Source organism: Camelina sativa, chromosome 14 (genome assembly GCF_000633955.1).
Source record: "Camelina sativa cultivar DH55 chromosome 14, Cs, whole genome shotgun sequence".
NCBI classification, from domain to species: Eukaryota; Viridiplantae; Streptophyta; class Magnoliopsida; order Brassicales; family Brassicaceae; genus Camelina; species Camelina sativa.
Window position 1 is genome coordinate 13,422,713 of NC_025698.1, and position 14,400 is coordinate 13,437,112.

Here is a 14,400-nt window from a genome sequence, read left to right on the forward strand (position 1 = left end):
ACAAACATGCTAGGATTAGAGTTAATTTTGACTTTCTTGACTCGTTTCCTCCTTTGATCTTATAAGACTTTTAATGTGTTCTAATGACCTTTTCCTTTAATTCATTCTTTTGCAACTAATTAACAACATTTGTGTCCCCTTATTATATATTTTTTTTAATTTGATGACATGCACATAATGGTTGTTTGAGAACATAGTCCCTAGTAAGAAAAAACTAAACTTGTTCTTATTTAAGAAGCAACACAACTTTTAAAATCTCTCAAAAGAAATACGCAATGTGTTTTTTTTTCTTATCTAGATTAAAACAGGGGGATTCAGGGAAGCTGATTCAAGAAGCTCTTGATCACATTCGAACAACGACATGTGTTCTTCCGTAAGAGTGATCCAAGCTTCAATCCCTTCTCCATCTTTGGTATCAATCAACAACATCAAGTTCTTGAAATTAGAAGTGCCTCTTCCTGTCACCCAAACTGGCTTTCCCCATCCGAAATCTGCCTCATACATACCGAGCTTACACCAGCTATTACTCATCCACAAGTCCACCTCAGTTCCTCTTCCATGTACTTTCCCTATCTCTCCCAAAAGCTCAAAAATCTTCGACGAGGATTTCGACATCTCCTTGCAGTTCAAGCTGAAGATTTCCTTTGCACGTCTTAGCTCGCCAACCACATCTTGAATTTTTTCTGTCTTAGCTTCTTCTTTCTTGAGAATCATGAGGGAAAGCATATTCCCAATTGTGTTGTCACACAAAGAATTTACCTTACCTCGTAGGTTCACTAGTATTTGCAGCACCGAAGTTCTTGGTGTTGGAGAACTTAATCTTGAAGCCTTAGTAACACATCTCCAGAAAAGAGCTGTGACTGCTTCAACACGGGTTGGATTCTTGACAAGGTTGCTTGAAGCTTTGGCTCTTAGTTTCTTGATGTTTGAAGCATCGAACACGAACCTCTTAGTTACACAATTCATCTCTTCAACCTCGACTTTACGGTTCATCGGTTTTGATGGAAGTTCATCAATAGGTAGAGGAAATAACTCTGAAGCGATGAAACTAGGAATCAATGTAATACCTAAACCTCTTGACGACTCAGCCCATCCTCTGATGAACATCGCTAAAGAGGTTGCATCAGTGATTTTATGAGAAGTGCATATTGTGATAACCAATCCTCCGCAGCTGAAGAAATTGGCTTGGATTAGCAACACAGGCCATGTAAGAGCTTCTCTTGACCTAGCTTCAACAGGAACGAGTGGTTCCAATGATTCAGGAACAGAGTATTTGAGAAACTCCGAGAGAAGATGGTCCACTCGAGCTTCTATAAACACAGCTCCTTCATCATTACATTCCACAAAAGTTCCCATGATTTTTCCGGCGAGAGGGTAGAAGAATGGTAAAGTTTGAGACAGAGATTTCTTGAGCTTCAAGGATGTCTCCTCTGTTGAAAAACCTAGAAGGTTTTGAGGATCCGCTGCGTAAAAGAGAAGTGCACCTGTGTACATGGGTGAGCTGAGGATATCAAGAAGAGAGAGATTGAGAATTCTTTTATCATTTGGAGTTGGAGAAGTGGGTTTGATTATATTTCTTGCTATGATCTCAACTTTTTTCTCCATTGTTACATTCAAAATATTTCTCGACTTCCCCGTAAAATCTCTTAAAATCACTTCAGTGAAGATTCTTAGTGGGTATTGCTACAGATTCCTTCATCACAAAAGACAAGTCATAGTATTTATCATTAACTCATTGTCATCATCAACATAATCATTATTATTATTATTATTATTATTAGATTATATATTCATATTATACGTTACTAAGGGGGGACCAAGAGTTCAAGATTCTTACTCGTCAGGAGACAAAATGTTCTTGAAACTCTTGTCTTAGCGTATGTTGATGATGAGTTTTCTTTGTCATTTTAGATGTTGCAAATGAAAAAGACGAAANATCAAGAAGAGAGAGATTAAGAATTCTCTTATCATTTGGAGTTGGAGAAGAGGGTTTGATTATATCTCTTGCTATGATCTCAACTTTTTCCTCCATTGTTACATACAAAATATTTCTCAACTTTCCCGTAAAATCTCTTAAAATCACTTCAGTAAGATTCTTGGTGGGAATAGCTAACAGATTCCTTCATCACAAAAGACAAGTCATATTATTTATCATTAACTCATTGTCATCAACAACATAATCATTATTATTATTATTATTATTATTAGATTATATATTCATATTATACGTTACTAAGGGGGGACCAAGAGTTCAAGATTCTTACTCGTCAGGAGACAAAATGTTCTTGAAACTCTTGTCTTAGCATATGTTGATGATGAGTTTTCTCTGTCATTTTAGATGTTGCAAATGAAAAAGACGAAAATTTATTTTATATGCCCACATACAATAGGAGTAAAGAATTCATTGTACACCGTTTGAATTTATTGATATTAAATTTTCATGACCAGCAAAAAGAAAAAGAAACATTTCGTACGAATTAATTAAATTATTCATGCAACGTAAGCATCCTCGCGCGTTTGATAAAGAACCAAAGCGACGGATTAACACAATCATCCGCAATCAAAACCAAGTAACCAACAACGTTTCTAATTAAACTTTAAAGATTTTTTTAACATTAGACGACTCAGAAGAATGGGTACAAGAGAGAAGCAGAAGTAGTTAAATGGATTAATAACCACAAGGAACAAATGAATCAATAAAACCCCTTTGTAGCTATATAAACAATATTTAATTAAACCTATAGATTTACTTATCAGATTTTTTGCCAAGTTTCATCCATTTGAAGGCAAGTATGGCCTTCCCGATATTGCTTTTGCTTCCATCTTCCTTCTTCTTTTTCTTCTTATCATCTTCGTTATTGGAGGAGGGTCAGAGTTGTAATACCATTGATCAGCCCATGATAGTCCCGAATCCATCTTTTGTCTCTCACAAAAAAAATATTTTTTTTTGTTGAATGGAAAAGGTTTAGAAAGAATTATGAGGTGAAAAGAAAGATTTTGTTTTACTTATTCTAGACAGTATTGGTTTGACACAATATTTGTCTATAAGTTTCTTGGTTGCTTATTTTTGGGGTTTCTCTGTTTTTAGTTTATCCCTTTGGTAGGACAAAGAATCAATTATTGTGTAACCTTCGACAAGAAAGGAGAATTACACGTACACATTCAAATAAAATTACAACGAGAGCCCTTATTATTAACCTGAAACACTTGATTGTTTTAGTAGTCAAAATTGTATTCTAAAATCAAATCATCATTTGTTTCAATTTATAGATTTTTTTTTTATTTTCTTATTTATTTTTGAAAAATATCACGAGGTGCAAGTGACCTTCTAAGCATAATAAATAGAGAGATACGTCCGTTTCATTGTAGCCTTGTGACTCTTTTCTACGTACTCCTAACTTTCATGGTATCTATAGCTTAAAAAAGGTTGAGTTGATCGACATTGTTAATATTGTGTTTAATATGAAAAAAAATCAGGACATATATAAATAGATGATGTAGATCCGTTAATATATATACGAGTTTATGCTAGTCTTAACGTAAGATTTAGTGTATCTGTTCTTGGGATTATTATGGATAACATAACATAAACGTTTTGATTCTCTCAAAACGACATCAATATTATCCAGATGCAAATTAATGTTTTATTGTATCTAGTCAACAAAAAGATACCGTTTTTATCTGATCTTGANCCATAAAAAAAAAAAAAAAAAAAAAAAAAAGTTACTTTTTGTGTCGGTCAACTCAAAATAGCTGTTAAAACAGAAGAAATCTTTATTTTTGTCAAAAAAAATAATTTAATTAAAAAGCGAATTACTCGTTAGATCAGGTGACCCTGAAAAAAAAGAAAAAAAATGAAAAAAGACACCCACACAAGCGAAGCACGAAACGGCTTTGAGCAAATGTTGCCTTATGCCACGGGTTTAAAAGACCACAACAAACTAACTAACAAACAAACATTCCCTTCAATTTTGGAAACGTTTTAGAATCTCATAATCTATATATATTTGCTTATTACACTCTTCCATATAAACTAATAAATCGTTGAATAATCAATTAAGATAATATCAGGATCAAGAATCTTGATCCTCTCTTAAATAACGCTATCCTCTCTTAAATAACGCTCCCATCTTCTTCCTCCCTTTGAAAACTTCTCTCTCTCTCTCTCTCACAAAAACCTAACAGAAGAATCTCTCGAGAATCAGAAAAAAAATGGGTAATAATGAGTTGTCAGCGAGTGAGAAAGCCGCGGCTAAGCAGAAGAACGTCGACGATTGGTTACCGATCACATCCTCCAGAAACGCCAAGTGGTGGTACTCTGCTTTTCACAATGTTACAGCCATGGTTGGTGCTGGTGTTCTCAGCTTGCCTTACGCCATGTCCAATCTCGGATGGTACTATATCTTATTCTCCATCTATTTATATATATTATTTTTTTTAATCCATGAGATCTGATCTATGTATATACAGGGGACCTGGAGTGACGTTGATGGTTCTGTCATGGGTGATAACTTTGTACACGCTGTGGCAAATGGTGGAGATGCATGAGATGGTTCCAGGGAAGAGGCTTGATAGATACCACGAGCTTGGCCAAGAAGCTTTTGGCGAGAAGCTTGGCCTTTGGATCGTTGTGCCGCAGCAGCTTATCGTGGAGGTTGGTGTAGACATCGTTTATATGGTCACCGGAGGACATTCTCTCAAGAAAGTTCATCAACTACTCTGCACTGATTGCAAAGACATCAGAACTACTTTTTGGATCATGATCTTTGCGTCTATCCATTTCGTTATCTCTCACCTTCCCAATTTTAACTCCATTTCCGTCATCTCACTCGCCGCTGCTGTTATGTCCTTAACGTAAAATCTCTTCAACACACACACACACACACATATATATATATGATCGGTTCAACCTAGAGCGTGCCTTGTGGTTCAAGGCTGTTGTTGTGGGTTCTAGTTTCTAATATCTCTTTGTGATGTATTTTTTTTTACAGTTACTCAACAATTGCTTGGGCTGCATCGGTGCACAAAGGGGTTCAGCCAGATGTTGACTATACAGCTAGAGCCTCGACCGATGCTGGCAGAGTATTCAACTTCTTGAGTGCGTTGGGAGATGTGGCTTTTGCCTATGCAGGTCACAACGTTGTGTTGGAAATCCAGGCCACGATCCCTTCGACTCCGGAGGTGCCATCCAAGATCCCAATGTGGAGAGGAGTTGTTGTAGCCTACATTATAGTCGCCATCTGCTACTTCCCTGTAGCATTCGTCGGCTTTTATATATTTGGAAACAGCGTTGATGACAACATTCTCCTCACTTTGGAGAAGCCTGTCTGGCTTGTCGCTATGGCTAACCTGTTTGTGGTTATCCACGTTATTGGAAGCTACCAGGTCTTCTTCCACATTCCAGTATTTATTTATTATTGATTGAATCATAGATTTATCTCATGACTCATGAGTATTGACACTCCCTATATATGTGCATTCAGATATTTGCAATGCCGGTGTTTGACATGCTTGAAACCGTTTTGGTCAAAAAGATGGATTTCACTCCTTCCTTCAAGCTCCGCTTCATCACCCGAAGCCTTTACGTCGGTAAGAAAGCCACTCCTCAATTCTATACATTGAACTTCATTCTCATAAACATTCATTTGATTTTATCCTCACATTGGTCTATTATATATGCAGCTTTTACGATGATTGTTGCGATATGCGTCCCGTTTTTTGGTGGACTACTCGGCTTTTTTGGAGGATTCGCCTTCGCCCCAACAACTTACTACGTACGCCTAGTCCAACTAATCACTCATTCATTCATTCATTTGCCCCCAAATGAATTAGAGTTGTGATTTATCTTAATTTGTCATTGCAGCTTCCATGCATTATTTGGCTAATTCTCAAGAAACCAAAGAAGTTTGGTCTATCTTGGACAATTAATTGGGTATGGTACTTTTACTAATGATCCATATATATATAGCTCTTGGTTTACTTGTATACTAATGGATTTTTTGTTCTTGTTCTTGTTGTGTGACAAATGAATAATGCAGTTCTGCATCGTAGTAGGAGTTCTTTTGACGATCCTAGCCCCAATTGGTGGACTCAGAACCATCATTGTCAACGCCAGTACCTACAAGTTCTTCTCATAGATCGATCAGTACTTGTTGTGTACCACAAACAAACAAAGGAATAAAATCACGGCATGTCTAATTTTATGGGACTGTCCATTGAAGTAATCTTAAGTTTCTCATTGTAGTTAAAGATGCATGATTTTGTTATGTTTGGTTTCGTTTGATGTTAAACTCTTTTATATAAATCTCCATATATATATATATATATATTGCTTCTTCTAAAGTTGTGATTTCGTAATTTATTTATGCAAGAACGTGCACGGGAATTAGATGACACGTCTAGATCCAATGTTACCATGGCCAGTAACGTAGTAGAGATATTTGTTTCTTTCCAGCCAAGCATTCATGGTTCACGGGAAGTATATATTTTGGCTTAATTACCAAAAATATCTTGATTTTATACCATGTTTTTGTTGATACATACTACTGTTGCTTGTGAAGTTGTGAATACCACATGCATGTAGCCTTTGTAGAGGAGCTTACGAGTTACGTCTAAAACGGCAGACCAAGAACAAAACGTCCTTCCATCAAATTCTATCTGATAGAGAAATCGGCAACTTTGCCATTTTGGCTAAGCGAAGTAAATATTTGTTATTGCGTGGACAAAACCTAAATCGACCCCAAAAAAAAAAAAAGGAAAAGCATCAGCGCCGCTCTCGCTTCCGGCGAAATTTGGAACAAGGAGAGAAGATGATGGCCGTACCAGAGGATAAGGAGACGATGGTGGCCGTGACAGAGGAGAGGGAGAAGACCAAACGGAGGAAAAATTATAGGGTTAAGAAAGAATCCCAAGTAATACTTTTTCATCATCTACTCGTAATTTTATCTTTGCTTGTCACACAATCCTCTCATCCTGATCCGATCTTTCTTCTCGCTTAATTCTAGTGTTCCATCTTTCGAAGACGAGGACCAATCCGTTTTGGACTTGAAATCATCTGTAATGAGTATTCTGAGCCTTGTACTCGCTTAGTCACCCTTTATGCTAGGCTCGGCCTTCATCGTTACAATTTGCTCCAGGTGATTATCACTCGCGGCTTTCTTTCTTATAAATTTGTCTATGTATTGTTTCTTATTAATTATTCAATCTCGATTTGCTTTAATTTCTTGATGAAAATTAGGGGAAAAACTTACAGCTCAGTAGCGTAATGAAATACAACCAGTCCACGCATTCTTCTGCTTGCCCTTACGACATAACTTTGGAAGCCATGAATGATCTCGCGCTTTTACCTTTTCAAACTACTGTTTATGAAACATCGTATGGTAAATTTGCTGTGTGGTGCAGTTTTGCTAGACCTCTAGGTAAATTTACAAAGAGACTTTGTGTTGGTGGTTATATACAACAACCAAGTCTCACTTTAACATTGCTGATTCTATTTTTTGTACAGGGGAAACCAAGAGACTCAGCAGCAGCAGCTCGTATAAAAACTTCTTCCTCATGGATACCATGCCTGAGTGGCCACCAGAGGATCCTTTTGAACATTCAGACCGATATTACGTGGTAAGCTCATGATCAACTTTCACACGTTTGCCGTGAGTTTTTGCTTTTTGCTCATGATCAAACTAGTAGTTACTTAGTAGTAATGTTTTCTTCTTCTTTTNCAAGGAGAGAAGATGATGGCCGTACCAGAGGATAAGGAGACGATGGTGGCCGTGACAGAGGAGAGGGAGAAGACCAAACGGAGGAAAAATTATAGGGTTAAGAAAGAATCCCAAGTAATACTTTTTCATCATCTACTCGTAATTTTATCTTTGCTTGTCACACAATCCTCTCATCCTGATCCGATCTTTCTTCTCGCTTAATTCTAGTGTTCCATCTTTCGAAGACGAGGACCAATCCGTTTTGGACTTGAAATCATCTGTAATGAGTATTCTGAGCCTTGTACTCGCTTAGTCACCCTTTATGCTAGGCTCGGCCTTCATCGTTACAATTTGCTCCAGGTGATTATCACTCGCGGCTTTCTTTCTTATAAATTTGTCTATGTATTGTTTCTTATTAATTATTCAATCTCGATTTGCTTTAATTTCTTGATGAAAATTAGGGGAAAAACTTACAGCTCAGTAGCGTAATGAAATACAACCAGTCCACGCATTCTTCTGCTTGCCCTTACGACATAACTTTGGAAGCCATGAATGATCTCGCGCTTTTACCTTTTCAAACTACTGTTTATGAAACATCGTATGGTAAATTTGCTGTGTGGTGCAGTTTTGCTAGACCTCTAGGTAAATTTACAAAGAGACTTTGTGTTGGTGGTTATATACAACAACCAAGTCTCACTTTAACATTGCTGATTCTATTTTTTGTACAGGGGAAACCAAGAGACTCAGCAGCAGCAGCTCGTATAAAAACTTCTTCCTCATGGATACCATGCCTGAGTGGCCACCAGAGGATCCTTTTGAACATTCAGACCGATATTACGTGGTAAGCTCATGATCAACTTTCACACGTTTGCCGTGAGTTTTTGCTTTTTGCTCATGATCAAACTAGTAGTTACTTAGTAGTAATGTTTTCTTCTTCTTTTTTTTTTTGCAGCTGAATGAATCAGAGCTGCAAGACGATATTGACTGCCTTCGTCTCTACTTGGAACTTGCAGTTGCCACGACTAATAGGGGCACCATTATGGATCATGATCTGTCCAACTTGCAGATTGTCCAAGTGGCTAAAGATACTACTCCCCAGGATGTGGATCCGNCTCGCTTAGTCACCCTTTATGCTAGGCTCGGCCTTCATCGTTACAATTTGCTCCAGGTGATTATCACTCGCGGCTTTCTTTCTTATAAATTTGTCTATGTATTGTTTCTTATTAATTATTCAATCTCGATTTGCTTTAATTTCTTGATGAAAATTAGGGGAAAAACTTACAGCTCAGTAGCGTAATGAAATACAACCAGTCCACGCATTCTTCTGCTTGCCCTTACGACATAACTTTGGAAGCCATGAATGATCTCGCGCTTTTACCTTTTCAAACTACTGTTTATGAAACATCGTATGGTAAATTTGCTGTGTGGTGCAGTTTTGCTAGACCTCTAGGTAAATTTACAAAGAGACTTTGTGTTGGTGGTTATATACAACAACCAAGTCTCACTTTAACATTGCTGATTCTATTTTTTGTACAGGGGAAACCAAGAGACTCAGCAGCAGCAGCTCGTATAAAAACTTCTTCCTCATGGATACCATGCCTGAGTGGCCACCAGAGGATCCTTTTGAACATTCAGACCGATATTACGTGGTAAGCTCATGATCAACTTTCACACGTTTGCCGTGAGTTTTTGCTTTTTGCTCATGATCAAACTAGTAGTTACTTAGTAGTAATGTTTTCTTCTTCTTTTTTTTTTTGCAGCTGAATGAATCAGAGCTGCAAGACGATATTGACTGCCTTCGTCTCTACTTGGAACTTGCAGTTGCCACGACTAATAGGGGCACCATTATGGATCATGATCTGTCCAACTTGCAGATTGTCCAAGTGGCTAAAGATACTACTCCCCAGGATGTGGATCCGGTATTCAACGGCAAAAATGTTGCGATTTTCTACATAAGGTACAAGGACTCATGCGAGGCTCGAGTTGGTAAGGATGTTGATCGCGTAGCTATTGTCAGAAGAGCCTTCTATGAGAAGCGGGGATGCTTCGCTCTTGTGGGCAAGACTCTGAGTTTAGGAATTATACCAACAAAAGGGTAAGAAGCAGAGTGAACAACTTATGCTTAGCCTACGTCTCAAACGGCAGCTTGTTATGTAGTCCTAGGCGACTCAAGGTATAGAAATATAATGGCGTTAATTGGCCTGTATCGTGGTCTTCACAAGGCAAAATTGAAAATCCACATTGGATCACTATAGACCCAAAAGTTAATTAAAACATTTGAATTTTACGTGGGGTTGCTTTTGGATTGTTTTTTGGGTACAATTTGTGTGGGTTTTGGTTGTGCTTGAGCAATTTAACATAGGGGAATGATAGGTAGACATTCTTTTCCCCCCTTCCACACTTATGCGTTCCTTATTAGTGCTGGTTTTGTTTTAAGATACATACTGGAGAAGTTTAGATGATAAATAAAGTAACACTTTATGAACAAAGACATTATAATGAGCGATTGTAAATAGTCGAATTCTGAAATTGGCCAAATACGTAGTTTAAGTAGTGAGTTTTTAGATATTTCTAAACAGAAATTGCAAAATAGAAATCCGACCAAATGCTAGAAATAGAATTCAACTTTGTCTCTTTACCAAATTGTTTTAACTAAACAAAAGCTACATCACACCAGATGTCTAGATAGCAATACCTCCATCAATGGTGAATACCTGCAAACCAGTGATATTAACAAACAATGGTTAGGTCGCTAACATAAATCAAAAACTAAGGTTAATCACCAAATCTTTAATTGAAAGGAGTATGAGTTATTAACCTGTCCGGTTACGTAACTGGCTGCAGGACTGAGAGCCAAAAACTCTACCAAGCCAGCCACTTCTTCAGGTTTTCCATACCGTCCTGACAACCAAACCGTTTTGCTTTGTATCAGAATATTTTTTATATAATAAATTTTTGATGTCTCAGATGCATCCTAATCCACATAAATTACCCTGCAACAAATGTAAAAGATAAAATCTCCATTACCTAGTGGGATTGTTCCCAGGATTTTCTTTTCCATGTCTTCTCCAAGCTCAGCAGTCATGTCAGATGCAATGAATCCGGGGCAAACCACGTTGACCTGGAATAGAGCATATTGTCGACAGGCCAAGTTTCAAAATCACGTCCAGGATTTTTTTATTTATTTATAAAAAAGACGAATTTGATGAGGGAGATAGTCCAGGATTTTTTTATTTTTTTATAAAAAAGACGAATTTGATGAGGGAGATAGGTCGCATACATTGATATTCCTGCTCGCACCTTCTCTGGCAGTAGTCTTGGAAAACGAAATAACTCCACCTTTAGCGGCAGCGTAGTTTGCTTGACCAATATTGCCAATGAGTCCAACAACTGACGAGATATTGATGATTCTTCCCTGCAAGATCGTATGCAGAAGTACACTATATAAATTAAGCTTGTCTTCATATCACTTCTTAATCTTCTAAAAGAGCTCAAATGAAAACATATTTGTCTTTTTATATATCATTTCTTGTTATGCTGGAGGGAAGGAGTAACATGTCGAAACCAATGACAAACAGTGCGAGGATATAGACGGGTGACACGGCATATGACAAGTAATAAAACGTGGAGACAATTGCGAGAATATGTAGAAGGCTAAGAGAAGTGTTACCTTTTTCTTCTTCATCATGATCTTTACTGCTGCCTAAAGAGAGTAAATGAGTATCAGTCCCTGAAAATCCAAGTATCAAAATTTTAGCAGGATTGTAGGAATACAAACCTGAGTACAGAGATATACACCAGTGAGATTCAAAGCAATCACTTCGTCCCATTGTGATTGCTTCATTCGTATTAACAAGGTATCCCGAGTAATTCCTGAAAATATGTGGCCATGTAAGTAAGGTACTAAATAAAAATCAATGGGATCCAAGGTTTCTCATTTACCTGCATTGTTAACCACGACATCAATGGTTCCCCATTTGTCAAGAGCCTGCAGAAAAAGAACAAAAGGAAAATGATTAAGATGTATAAGGATTAAGGAATATAAAGTGGTGTACAGTGGATCGCTCACGGTTTTCATCATCGCGTCCACATCAGCTGCTTTTGAAACATCACCCCCAAAAGTAATAGCCTGGCCACCATATTCTTCAATCTACAGTTCAAAAAAAGAATAAAAAGTCAGAAATAACATGGAATAGTGACACTGCAGAAGAAAACAATACTTTGAGAAGCAAATAGCAACAAGAAACAGAATAATGAAACATTTTCCAGGGCCAGAATATTAAATCTCTTGTCCCAGAAACCAAAAAACTGATTCAAGCAATCATCACTGTTAAACTGTAAAGGTGCAACAATTCTTTTCGTAACAATAACAACATCCCTCCATACCTAATACCTATGATTTTACTAGTCTAACAAAACAATTGCACTCCAAATCAGGGTGGACAATCACATACCTGTTTAGAAACTTCTTCAGCCTCCTTCGCTGACCTAGCATAATTCACCAAGACCTGCAACACAAACACAATGTTTGCTTCCATATCAGCACCTCTACTTTGGTTTTCTTTGTGTAGAACTAAAACACTAGAACCCAAACCCAACTAGACAGGAGAACTAAGACTATTGAGTACCACAAACTACGGAGAAAAATATGTAAACCCTAACCTTACAGCCAGCTTTACCCAAGGCTAGAGCAATTGATTTGCCAATCCCTCTAGAAGCACCAGTGATAACGACCACTGGAGATTCAACTTTTTGAACAACTTCGCCTGGTGATTGCTCAGTAGCGGTCGCTTGAGCTCTCACAACTACTGCGTTTGCGTTCCACAACGATGATGAGAAATCAAAATCTAAAAGGAAGAGAGAAAGAGGAATGAATTATTTTAGATAATACCATTACCAGAGGTTGTAAAAGGGAGACGCGATCCACATCGCAGCATTCCGAATTGAGGCATCGCAGAGTGAACCGGAGTCCATTGACGGACCTGAGAGATCTCACGGTAACCGAGCTTCCCGACGGCTTTCAAGGAGACGAGCCTCGTTCCAGCGACGGTGGTGGCCATGGCACGGAAGATCCCGGAGAAACTAGTGGTTAATGGTGGGGGAGTGGAGATAGAAACGAGGAACGTCTTCTTTAATTTTCTAATTTTATTATTGAGTTTTCTTGTAAGAGCGATACAAACGAGGTGTATTTTGTTTGTGAGTTAGTTGGGGGAGCAGGTGGCGGCGAGCGTGACTCGACCCGTATAAATGACTCGACTATAATTATATATTAACACAAATGACATGAATATCTATATTAACATTTTTATAAAATTGATCCATACATCTATACTAATAAAAAGTATGAACTATAAATTTTTAAAGCCGTCCACATAGGATTTTAAACAACCAATAGAAATTTGACATATCACTTANGGGGGGGGGGGGGAGTGGAGATAGAGAAATCTGAAAGATCGACTGACTCAGTGGGAGATACAAACGAGGAACGTCTTCTTCTTTAATTTTACTAATTTTATATAAAGTTTTTTTCTTGTAAGAGCGATACAAACGAGGTTTTGTGTGTAGTTGGGGGAGCAGGGGGCGGCGAGCGTGACTCGACGAGGTGGTTGAACCGAGTATACCAAATTACCAACCCGCATTAATGTATTATGTAGCATTTATGACCCGACTATAATTAATTATGAGTACAAATGACAATGGATATCTTTTGTTTTTCTTTTTTTCTTCAGGATTACTACACATAGGGATAGGGTATAAGTAAAATCTCTATAAATTAATAATATTGAAATTATAATATTTTATTAATTTATAGTGATATTAAAAATGTTGGGTACATAATATTTTATTAACTTATAGTGATATTAATATCCACATGAGCATATATATATATATGTGTATCATTAGCATTACATTCAATAAGGCAGGTTATTTTCGTAGACCATATTTGGCAAGAGTTCTTCTTTTTGATTACGATGACATATATGTATATATATCGAATTTCAATTAATGCGAATATATCAAATTCAAATGTATATTTGGTAAGATTGTCATAAACAAAATCGATAACATATAATAGCTAATGGAAACTAATTCCTATACACGATAATTTAGGAGTATATTTTTTTATTTAAATTCTAAGTTGGAATTATTCGTTTAAAATTTGAATAGAATTTTAAAATTTTTAATTGTTATGTGGAATCTGTTGTTATTAGATCAAATTTTTGTTAAACTCTGTTAAAGTTTAGTGTTATTAGATTTTGTAAAAAAATCATTTAAAATCTTAAATAATTTGGGTTATTAGATTCAGACTTTTATAAATTTATTAAAAGTTTTGTGTTATTCAATTAAAACAAAAAAAAATCTATGATTGTTAATGAATTCAATTATTATGTTATTGGTTCATGATATTAGACATTTTCTTTATAAAATAAAATCATGGAAAGTATCACAAAAATACAGCGATTGTTTGGAGTACTTTACAAGATTTTAAAAAACTAATTAACAATCTTTTACTTATTCACTTTTAAACGATTTTGTTGAACTCTTCAAAAATCTTTATAAATTAGAATCCAATAACATCCCCTAAATCATAATTGTAGGATTTTTCAAAATATTATGCTTACTAACCAATTTTTTCAAGATTTGCTATCTAGTAAAATCATTCCACTTCAACTAGGTTTGAACTCGCGGTACACCGCAGAAC

At 36.7% G+C, this 14,400-nt stretch overlaps 5 protein-coding genes and 1 pseudogene across 6 annotated transcripts; 3 read left to right on the forward strand and 3 right to left on the reverse strand.

The window, feature by feature from the left end:
* LOC104741323 (BAHD acyltransferase At5g47980-like) lies at positions 215-1,682 on the reverse strand. Its single transcript, XM_019235908.1, has one exon. The coding sequence runs from the start codon at positions 1,603-1,605 to the stop codon at positions 295-297; it is 1,311 nt and encodes a 436-aa protein (XP_019091453.1). The 5' UTR covers positions 1,606-1,682; the 3' UTR covers positions 215-294.
* LOC104741324 lies at positions 2,591-2,987 on the reverse strand (annotated as a pseudogene).
* LOC104741325 (lysine histidine transporter 2-like) lies at positions 4,030-6,334 on the forward strand. The gene is made up of 7 exons (XM_010462160.2): positions 4,030-4,394; positions 4,471-4,854; positions 4,992-5,385; positions 5,484-5,589; positions 5,683-5,774; positions 5,864-5,932; positions 6,039-6,334. The coding sequence occupies exons 1-7, from the start codon at positions 4,213-4,215 to the stop codon at positions 6,135-6,137; spliced, it is 1,326 nt and encodes a 441-aa protein (XP_010460462.1). The 5' UTR covers positions 4,030-4,212; the 3' UTR covers positions 6,138-6,334.
* Positions 6,421-7,629, forward strand: LOC104743552 (uncharacterized protein At4g17700). Its single transcript, XM_010464618.2, has 4 exons — positions 6,421-6,911; positions 7,005-7,136; positions 7,238-7,418; positions 7,505-7,629. The coding sequence occupies exons 1-4, from the start codon at positions 6,810-6,812 to the stop codon at positions 7,627-7,629; spliced, it is 540 nt and encodes a 179-aa protein (XP_010462920.1). The 5' UTR covers positions 6,421-6,809.
* LOC104743553 lies at positions 7,732-9,998 on the forward strand. Its single transcript, XM_010464619.1, has 8 exons — positions 7,732-7,832; positions 7,926-8,057; positions 8,159-8,339; positions 8,426-8,538; positions 8,650-8,865; positions 8,967-9,147; positions 9,234-9,346; positions 9,458-9,998. Exons 1-8 carry the CDS (start codon positions 7,734-7,736, stop codon positions 9,794-9,796), a joined length of 1,374 nt encoding a protein of 457 aa, XP_010462921.1. The 5' UTR covers positions 7,732-7,733; the 3' UTR covers positions 9,797-9,998.
* Positions 10,204-13,269, reverse strand: LOC104741326 (3-oxoacyl-[acyl-carrier-protein] reductase, chloroplastic). 2 transcript variants are annotated; one of them, XM_010462163.2, is made up of 12 exons: positions 13,120-13,269; positions 12,595-12,799; positions 12,360-12,502; positions 12,152-12,205; positions 11,767-11,847; positions 11,640-11,685; positions 11,476-11,570; positions 11,368-11,400; positions 10,978-11,112; positions 10,725-10,818; positions 10,516-10,598; positions 10,204-10,411 (listed from the first exon to the last, which is right to left on the reverse strand). In XM_010462163.2, exons 2-12 carry the CDS (start codon positions 12,755-12,757, stop codon positions 10,379-10,381), a joined length of 960 nt encoding a protein of 319 aa, XP_010460465.1. In that variant the 5' UTR covers positions 12,758-12,799; positions 13,120-13,269; the 3' UTR covers positions 10,204-10,378. The 2 variants fall into 2 exon arrangements, with proteins under 2 accessions (XP_010460465.1, XP_010460464.1); XM_010462162.2 differs by having other exon boundaries at positions 12,360-12,505; positions 13,120-13,265.